The sequence below is a fragment of the Melanerpes formicivorus genome, unplaced genomic scaffold, assembly GCF_026170545.1.
Source record: "Melanerpes formicivorus ecotype bairdi unplaced genomic scaffold, bMelFor1.0.p_v2 SCAF_80, whole genome shotgun sequence".
NCBI lineage: Eukaryota > Metazoa > Chordata > Aves > Piciformes > Picidae > Melanerpes > Melanerpes formicivorus.
Window position 1 is genome coordinate 2,587,993 of NW_027142432.1, and position 9,343 is coordinate 2,597,335.

Consider the following 9,343-nt stretch of genomic DNA (forward strand, 5'->3'; position numbering starts at 1 on the left):
AGGGACTGGTTCTTGAGCTTGGGAAGTGGTTCTGACCTTACTTCCTGGCTCTGAGCTTGGGAGCTCAGTCTGCACTTCAGATCTAGGTTCTGGATCTTAGTGGCTGGCTCTTGAGCTTGGGGCCTGGATGTGAACTTAGGAGCTGGCTCTGAGCCTGGGGTCTGGTTCTGCATTTCTGATCTGGATTCTTGTGCTTGGGAGCTGACTCTGACCTTAGTTGCTGGTTCTTAAGCTTGGGGGCTGGGTGTGAGCTTGGCCCCTGCCTTGAATTTAAAATGTGAGAGTTCAGCCAGTTGGAAGTTGAAGCTGAGCTGCTTTGCACTGCAGTGCTTCAGAGTTTGTGGTGCTCCAAAGGCAGATCTCAAAGAGCTGCTGCAAGAGTTGAGCTGAAGTGGCACAGTGCCCTGCAGAGGCAAAAGCTTTTCCCTGCCAGTCAGCCCTTGGAATCCTCTCCCCAGGGCAGTGGTGGATTGCCCTGCAGGGCAGAGTTGGAAGGCTCAGCTTGGCAGGGGGCTGGGCCAGCTCCTTTCCAGTGCAGTGTCAGCTGGCAAGGTTGGAGCAGCTGAGCCTTGGGGTCCCTTGCAGCCTGGCATTGTGTGGCAGCAGAGCTGTGCTGCTGGTTTTGAGGGCACTTGGAAAGCTTCTGGAGCATTTGTGCAGAGTGTGCAAGACATCCCTGAGCCTAGCAACTCCCTCAGCTCTCTTCAGAATGAACTCTGCAGAGCTGGAAGAGCTTTCCAGGAATTTGGCAGAGTTTGGAAGGAGTTTGGAAGGGATTTTGGTTCTCCTCCTCCTTGTCCTCTTCCTTGTCCTCCTCTGCCTCATCTTTTTCCTGCTCTCCCTGGAGGCTGCCCTTAGACTCCTAGAATCCTAGAGTGGTTTGGGTTGGCAGGGAGCTGCGAAGGTGCTGCAGTCCAAGCCCCTCTGCAGTCATCAGGGACATCCTGCACTAGCTCATGTTGCCCAGAGCCCTGTCCAGCCTCACCTTGAACCTCTGCAGGGCTGGGACCTCAACCCCCTCCCTGGGCAAGCTGTTGCAGTGTTCCAGCAGGCTCCTGGTGCAGAACTTGTTCCTCACCTCCAATCTCAATCTGCTCTGCTCTAGTTTGCAAAGCCTGCAGGGACAGGACCAGAGGCAATGGCTTCAAAGATTCCCTCTGCAGCCTTCTTGTAGTTCCCTTGAGGTACCAGAAGGTCACTCTTAGGTCTCCACAGAGTCTTCTCCTCTCCAGGCTGATCACCCCCAGCTCCCTCAGCCTGTCCTGGTAGCAGAGCTGCTCCAAGCCCCTGATCAGTTTTGTGTCCCTCCTCTGGGCCCTCTCCATCAGGTCCATGTCCTTCCCGTGTTGAGGGCTCCAGAGCTGGCTGCAGTGCTGCAGGTGAAATCTCAGCAGAGCAGAGCCAAGTGCCAGGATGGCCTCTGTCCATCTCTGCCCTTGCTGCTTTTGGTGCAGCCCAGGCTGCCCTTGGCCTTGTGGGCTGCAGGCTCCCCCTGTCTGTTCCTGTCCAGCTTCTTGTCCAGCAGCACCCCCCAGTGCTTTTCTGCAGGGCTGCTTCCTATCCCCTCCTCCCCCAGGCTGTCATGATTGTGAGGATTGTGCCAGGCCAGGGGCAGGACCCTGCCCTTGCTCTTGTTGAAGCTCAGGAGGTTGCCCTGGGCCCCCTCTGCAGCTTGTCCCCTTGAGCTCCCCCAACTTGTTCTGCAGGGTATTGCCTTAGGTTTCAGGAGGCAGAGAGGCTCTCTCTGAGCCTTGTGAAAGGAGTTGATGCCAAGCTGTGGCCAGAGGGTTGGATAGAATTGGGCAGTTTCCATGGCTGTGCTGTTCAGGGCTGCATCCTACAGTGCAAAGCATCCAATCCACAACAATCCATAGTGTGCCTGGGCCACGGGAGCCAAGCAACCTCCCTAGGCCAAAGCTTCCTCCAGAGCTCCACCAAAGCAGGCCAGAACCCCAGGCCCCAAATGCCTTCCCCCTCCCCCATGCCTCTCTGCCCCTCCTCCCCCATACCCAGGAGCTGCAGTTACAGATTCTGGTAGGCAGCTCCCAGGTGAGCCAGGCTGCTGCAGGCCACAGTTGGCAGCATTGCCAAGGCCTCAAAGCTCCTCTGCAGAGAGAGATCCCAGAAGATGTTGCTGGGAGCAGAGAGGAAGGGTAAAGGAGGTTGGAGATCCTGTGCTGTTCTTTTGTAGAGAGTGGGTGCAGGCCTTGTGGGAATGAACTAAGCTAGATGACACTTTGTGGTGTCCCTCTGGACTCTGCTGTCCCTGCTGGAGGTCTCTACTCTCTCGTGTAAGACATCCCAGTGCCTTCCACCCACCACAGGGATTCTCCTCCATGCTGTCATCCAGGGGCTTCTGTTGGGCCCTGATGGATGTGTAGATTAGCCCTGGTGACGTTGTAGGACCCTGGGGACTCTGAGAGGGCAGCAAGTGAGTGGAGCTGGAGCAATGGATGGAGAGATGGAGGGTGAAGGCTGCAGGGGGTGGGAGGGCTTAGTTCAGCAGCTGTGTGACTCTGCCTGGCTCCTACCTCCAATGGTGCTGGCAGCAGCTGACCCCAGAAGCTCAAAGCCCCAAACCCTGCCTGGCTCAGGACAGTCCCCTGTCCCCTCCTGACATGCAGCACAGCCCAAGCAGGCACTCAGGGCTCCTACCCACACAGCCCAGCCATCCCCCATGGCAGGAGTCACCTGAGGTCTCACTCCCTCTCTGTCCCCCTTGCTCTCATCAGCTGCTTCCTGAGGTGGCTGCAGGGTCCCTCCCCAGTCCTCATCTGTAACCCCCCCTTGGCTTGGTGCTGTTGTTTCAGCCCTCCAGCTGATCCCAGCCTTTAGTCTCAGGCCCCTTCCATTCTTGTGCTGCTGCTTCCAGCCCAGTTCCTTAGATGCTTCCTCAGCCACAGCATTTCCCACTCTACCCTTCTAGCTGCAGTGGCAGTGGAGGTGGGGGATACAGGACCATGGGACAGCCAAGGCAGCAGGGCCATGGATGTGCTGGGAATGAGGGAAGGGCCTGGGAGTGCTCAGGCAGGAATTGGGCCTGGGAGTGCTCAGGCAGGAATTAGGCCTTGTCCCCCCAAAAAGGGGAGAGGATGCAGGGCCCAGGTAGCAAATGTGTGTGCAGGGAATGGCAGAATCTGGCAGCATTTGAGGAGGTGAAAGGAGTGAATTGTGCTGCAGCTCTGCCTGTGTCAGCTGGGAGATGAACAGCAGCCCATGGGCACTGTGCCCTCCCATCAAACCTAATTTTTCTCTTGGGGATGTGGAGTGGCACCTCCAGGAGAACTGCAAAGAGCAAGCTGAGAGAAATGATCAGGGAGAGAAGGAAGCCAAACCCTTTCCAGTGAGTCTCTTTGGACTGCAGGTGTGTGAAGGGTGCTGGAGGTGTGAGGTTTGGGCAGGAGCCAGAGACTCCTCCAGCATCTCAATGAGGGCTGAAGAGGTTTAGCAAGAAACTGAGCAAGTCACTTCCCCCTTTGATGCACCTCCAGAAAGCATGAAGCTCCCTTTTTTGTGTGTCTGAGGGCTGCTGTGGTCTTCTCTTGGGGAGTGAGCAGCAGAGAGGTGTGTTCAGGGCACAGGTGAGCACACAGTGAGTGTGGTGGGGGTAGGGCTAGGGAGGAGTGCTGTGGCCAGAGCAAGATCTGCTGTCAAATGCAGCTGCAGGCAGCAGAGGCCTGGGCAGGCAGTGGGAGGAAGCTTTAGGCAAGGGCTGGAAGAGGCTGTGTGGAGGCAGCTGTGTTGTGGTGCTGGCCTGCAGCTGTGTGCTGGGGGCTGTGTGCTGGGCAAGGAGCTGAGTCTGTACTTGCTGAGGCCTCCCATCTTGATCAGCCCTGGCTGTGTGCTGTGGCTGTGCTGCTGGGCTTGGGAGCTGCCCCAGCAAGGCTGAGCTGTGCTGCCTGGTTCTGGGCAGTGCTGAACCATCCCTTGCAGGTCAGTGCTTTCCTCTGAGCCCTTTGCTTCTCTGTGGCAGGGGCTGAGTCCTCTCTTCATCATCCCTGCCCCTGTGTGCTGGGGAAGAGCAGAGTTTGCAGATCTGTCCCTTGGAGCAGCTGAACAGGTAAGAAACCCAGAGTGGGGAAACAGCAGGACCCCAGCCCCCAGGGCAGCTCCCAACCTCCTCCACCTCCTCCTGTCCAGCATATTTCACCTTTCCAGGAGCTTGAGGCACATCAGGTGTTGTGGGAGTTGATGAATGCTCCAGGCTGCTGTGGGTGAGTTGTGAGCAGGAGGTGATGTTTGGGGGTTGGGATTTGGAAGGTGGTGGGAGAAGGTTGGAGGTGGTTTGTTGTTCCTTGTTCAGTGCTGCTGCCTCCATTGTCTGAGCCAGGGGAGATCAAAGGACAGGGCTGGGCCAGGAACCACCCTGCCAATGCCACCAGGCTTGAGGAGAGTGGGACAAGACCACTTGTAAGCCCCAGGGTACCTCAGGGCACTGATCACAGGAACCTGGGGTATCAGCACTGGTATTGGAGGTCTGTGCCCACACTGTGGCAGAAACTGAAGGTTTGAGGTCCCCTCTGCATTCTCTCCTCTAGCTGGGTGTTGGGAGTCAGGGAGTGTCATGACCCAGGCAGGATCTGAAGGTTTGAAGTCCTGGGCTCAGGTGCTTCCATCTTCCTTATTGCAGAGCTGTGACCCTTTCCTGCCACAGTATGGCCTCACAGAAGGACGCAGGCAAGAGCTGGGTGGAGAAGCAGCACCCAGAGATCAAGTTGGAGAAGCCAATGTGCAGTCCCAAGGGAGAGGAGGATGAGGAGAAAAAAGAGGAGAAGATGAAGGATGATGCTGAGAATGACAACTATGAAGAGGAGGATAATGATGATGATGAAGGTGACCAGGATGAGGGGGAGGAATGTATGGAGGAGGATGAAGCCAGAGCAGGTCCCTCAGTGTCACCTAAAGAGCTGAATCAGTGCCTTAAGTGTGGGCAGAGCTTCCCAGGTGGCTCAGAGCTAGTGAAGCACCACTGCCCGCAGCCTGGCTCCCGGCCCTTCGTTTGTGGTGACTGTGGCAAGAGGTTCCGCTGGAACTGTGAGCTCATCCAGCACCGCCGCACCCACACTGGAGAGAAACCTTTCACCTGTGCTGACTGCGGCCAGAGGTTCACCCAGCGCGGCAATCTCACCCGGCACCGCCGCACCCACACTGGAGAGAAACGGTTCAGCTGTGTCGACTGTGGTCAGCGCTTCACCCAGCGCTCTAATCTCACCCTGCACCGCCGCTCCCACACGGGAGAGAGACCCTTCTCCTGTGACAGCTGTGGCAAGCGGTTCAGGCTGATCTCTCATCTTAGGCAACACCGCCTCACCCACACCAGTGAGAAGGCCTTCACATGCAGGGACTGCGGCAAGAGCTTCAAACACAGCTCCACTCTCACCATCCATCACCGCATCCACACTGGAGAGCATCTGTTCCCCTGTGCTGAGTGCGGCAAGACGTTCACCAGGAGTACTCTATACATCCAGCACCAACTCATCCACAGCGGTGAGAAGCCGTACAGCTGTGTTGACTGTGGCAAGAGCTTCACCCAGGCTGCAGGCCTCATAGATCATCGTCGCGTGCACATTGGCGATAAGTCTTTCAGCTGTGCTGAGTGTGGCCAGGCCTTCAGACACAGGAGCACTCTCACTGAGCACCACCGCACCCACACCGGTGTGAAACCTTTCACCTGTGCTGCCTGTGGGAAGAGCTTCAGACTGAGCCAAAGTCTCACTCGGCACCGCCGCACCCACACTGGTGAGAGGCCCTTCATTTGTGGCGACTGCGGTAAGAGCTTCACCCAGAAGCGATCCCTCAGCAATCACCGCTGCACCCACAACTGAGAGCAGCCTGCACTGGAGGGGAGGTATAAATCCACCTAAAATCTGTTGGGTAATCGTGACCCATCTTTGAGGGCCTTTCCAGCATCAAAATATCTCTTTTTCCTTTGCAGTTCTCAGGGACTGGGGACACCAGCAGCAACCAACACCTCCTGCCCTTCTGAACACCAATTATTGCTAATGAGAACAATTACAGTGCTGAGTCTGCACAGCTGGAGCTCCCAGTGGAGATCAGCAGGGCTTTGCCAGGATCTGTCTGGTTCTTCCCTTATGCTTTGTGTCTCCCTGGGGTAAGAAATCCTCTGTCCATTGACCAATTTTGTCAATAAAACCCAAAAGTTACCCAAATGCTGTCTGTTTGCTTTTATTTCAGATATCCCTGCCTCAATGCCTGAATTTTGGGGGCATTTGCTCCCAAGGGATGGGGTGGAGCTGTGTGCCCAGTTCAGGGAGGGGAAAATGAGGTTCTAAGAGGAGTCTTGAGGGGCATCTCAGAGACATTCTGCAGGGGCTTTCAGGTGATCTTAGGTGTTTGGGATTTGGATGGTCCTGGGACTGACTTTTGGGATCTTTGGAGGGTGTAGGGGGAAGCTGATGGAGATCTTTGGAAGAACTCAGAAAGCTTCTGTTGGCTTTCCACTCTGGGGCTGGAACAAGTTGAAGAGCTGAGAAGAGGTTAAGCTGCCTGTTCCCCCCCAAAACAGAAGTGCAGGAAAAATAACACACACATGAATCAAAAAACCCTCTGGGTTGAGATAAGGACTTGAGATAAGATCAAAAGGGTTGAATCCAAATGAGAACCCATAATGCACACTGACCTGAGGCTGTTTGCAGAAAGAAGCACAGCAGTGAGCAGCAACAGCCAGGAGTTCAACCCCTACAGCACTCCCCCTCAGCAAAGAGCCAGCACCTGAGAGCCAGAACCCAACAGCAGCAACCAAAACAGGAAGCCTCTCATGTTGCCATCTGAACTTCAAGCCCTGTAGTACTTTGCTCCAGGCAGCACTGTCCATGTGAAGGTGGCATGAGGCAGGATGGTGTGGAGTAATGGAAGCAAATTAACCTTTGGTATTCCCAAACCTTCATTCTGTGCCATCTGCACCATGCCCAGCAACAATCAGCAGCAGGCCTCAGGCACTGTCCATTCTCACTCCACAGGAGGTTGCTTTGCAGTACACAGAGGACTGCTCACTGCAGGTGCTCTGCAGCTCCATTCTGTTCCAGCACAGTCTGGGTCAGTCCATGCCCCGTCCAAATGCTGCAGATGCTGGGGCTGTGTTTCCACCTCTGGGGCAATTGAGTCCAGTGACTCCTTCTATGCTTCCAAGTGAAAGCAAACTGTGGCTTGCATCCCAGTACTCAGCTTCCAACACATGCAGGTGTGGGGATCCTCCTGTCACACCAGAAACACAGGTGGGTTCCACCACTGTAGGTAGTTAGGCTCCAGTGGCCGGAAGATCTCACATTGTACGGGAAGATAGGGCCCCTCTCCTGATACCCAATAGCGTTTAGTTTACAGTGCAAGCAGACGGAAGTGACGTAAACCTCAGTTATATCGTGTAGTGTCGTTCACTAATAAAGGCCATTTGCCATCCACCACATTGGTGTCTGCGAGCTGATGGACCGAGCGGTCTGGGGTTGGCCGTTCCTGAACCAGGTCGCCACACCTACGACAGGCAACAAGTGGTGCCGAAACCCGGGAATTCGCCTGGAATCAGGTGAACGGCGGCCGGAGCGGCTGGACCAGCCCGGCGGGGAGGACGCTCCCAGACCAACAAGGAGGATGGAAGCCCTTGTGAAGGTCGTGTCGCAGTTACATAGGCAGTGGGGTATTGATTGTGAACCCGAAGATTTTATTCTCGCAGTCGCGAGGCTGTTGCAGCTTGGGGTCATAAGCCAGCCGGTGGACATTCTCCACCAAGAAACGTGGAGCAGATGCACTGAAGCACTAGCTCTGGAGACGATGTCCTCAGGCTGTGGGAAGGATCTTAGGTCGTGGGGGAAAGTCGTGCGGGCTCTGCAGGGGGCCAGGCAGGAGAGGGGGATCTGGAGGGTGATAGGAGACTGTTTGTCGGCCATCCTGAGGTGGGGAGTCGGGGCAGCCATGCGGACTTCGCGTCCCCCAGACGATGGCAATTCTGCCGAGCCTGAGGAATTGCGGGAGGGCAATGTGCCCCCGGAATCCCTGAACCCTGACCCGCTCGTGGAGGGACAGAATCAAGCCAAATCCTTCTGGGGTGAGTTAGCCGAGGAGGCCTGGGGTGCCGTGGGGAAATCGGAGTCTGAGGACATCTGGGCTAGACCTCTGCCATATGCACCCCAAGATGGTGCCAAACGAAAAGGGGAAGGGTGGGGCGAGCATGCCCCCGGCGGGAACAGGGAGGAGACGCTACAACCAATAAGCGCACACAAATGGGACGGGGAGGAGAACGATGTGGCAATGCCAGCGACGAGCAGTGTGAGCAATCTGGCAGTGCAGGCCTAGAGCCTGACATGGCAGTAGGCCATGTTCAGCATAAATGCAGAGTTAGCTAGCAGTGGAGCAAAACAGTGCTGTGCCTGCAGCATGTAACTAAAACAAGACACTGGTAGCTATAAACATGGACAGTTATCTTGGGACAACAGGACATGCACCTGCATCAACAACCTCGTTGTGTCATTAGTAGTTGGACCAATAATCTGTAATAGTGCAATGTGTGGTCACTCAGAGGGAACCAATGGAGCTATGCCAACAGGGCACTCCGAGCTTATATAAGTCATAGCAGTTGCCTTGCTATGCACTTCTGCCTTTCCTGTCTCCTGTTTCTTCTACACTTTACAGTGCTATACTTGCACTACAGGCCTGCTCCATAGGCCTGCACCTCAGGCCTGCACCATAGGCCTGCAACACTGGAACAATAAAGGAACAATACTCGATCACATTGGTCAGCCGTATTGATTCCCAATCTCCGTCGTCCTACATCTGGCGCCCGAATAAACCTGAACTCATGGACAAGGGATCCTCGGAGTACCATACTGATCGACTCAGCAGAGAGAGGTACGTCTGAGCGATACGGAAAGCCGGTCGGACAGCACTGCCCCGGTGCTGGAAAATTAGCAGCGCGCGCTCACAAAGGAAGTGAATCTCACCCTGGCCCTGTGAGCGACCGGAGGAGGGGCAAGGGGCAGCACGCCACCACAGAAGAGGCTGTGCTAAATGCCTTCCACCTATCCTCTCTGTGGGAGGTATTACTGGCAATTCTGGGATTGTAAAAGGGCTATTAGTCTGTGCCCAGAGTCATCCCCACGGCAATTAAGCTTTTACTTCCGAAGCATGGGATGAAATTGCAGCCCAGCTGTGGGATGAGGTGCTAAATGCTTAAACAAGCAGCTTTTCGCTATAGCACCGTGTGACGGATCGTCACGGACATTGCAATCGAAAAAAGCAGAGCAGGCTACTCCCGGTTCAGCTGCTGCGGCGTTTGGTTCTAACCGAGATGAGAAAGAGAGACTCGGAAGGCACCTCCCGCCCTCCCCCCCCC

At 55.6% G+C, this 9,343-nt stretch overlaps 1 protein-coding gene across 1 annotated transcript in view; it reads left to right on the forward strand.

Annotated features, from left to right (window-relative positions):
- LOC137454447 (zinc finger protein 27-like) overlaps nt 1-5,979 on the forward strand; it is an 86,878-nt gene extending 80,899 nt beyond the window's left edge. Inside the window, exons 5-6 of the mRNA XM_068164485.1 lie at nt 5,049-5,848; nt 5,936-5,979. Of these exons, the coding sequence (XP_068020586.1) occupies nt 5,049-5,825 (777 nt within the window). The 3' untranslated portion in view covers nt 5,826-5,848; nt 5,936-5,979. The remainder of the gene's footprint in view (nt 1-5,048; nt 5,849-5,935) is intronic.
- Nucleotides 5,980-9,343: the final 3,364 nt, after the last annotated feature.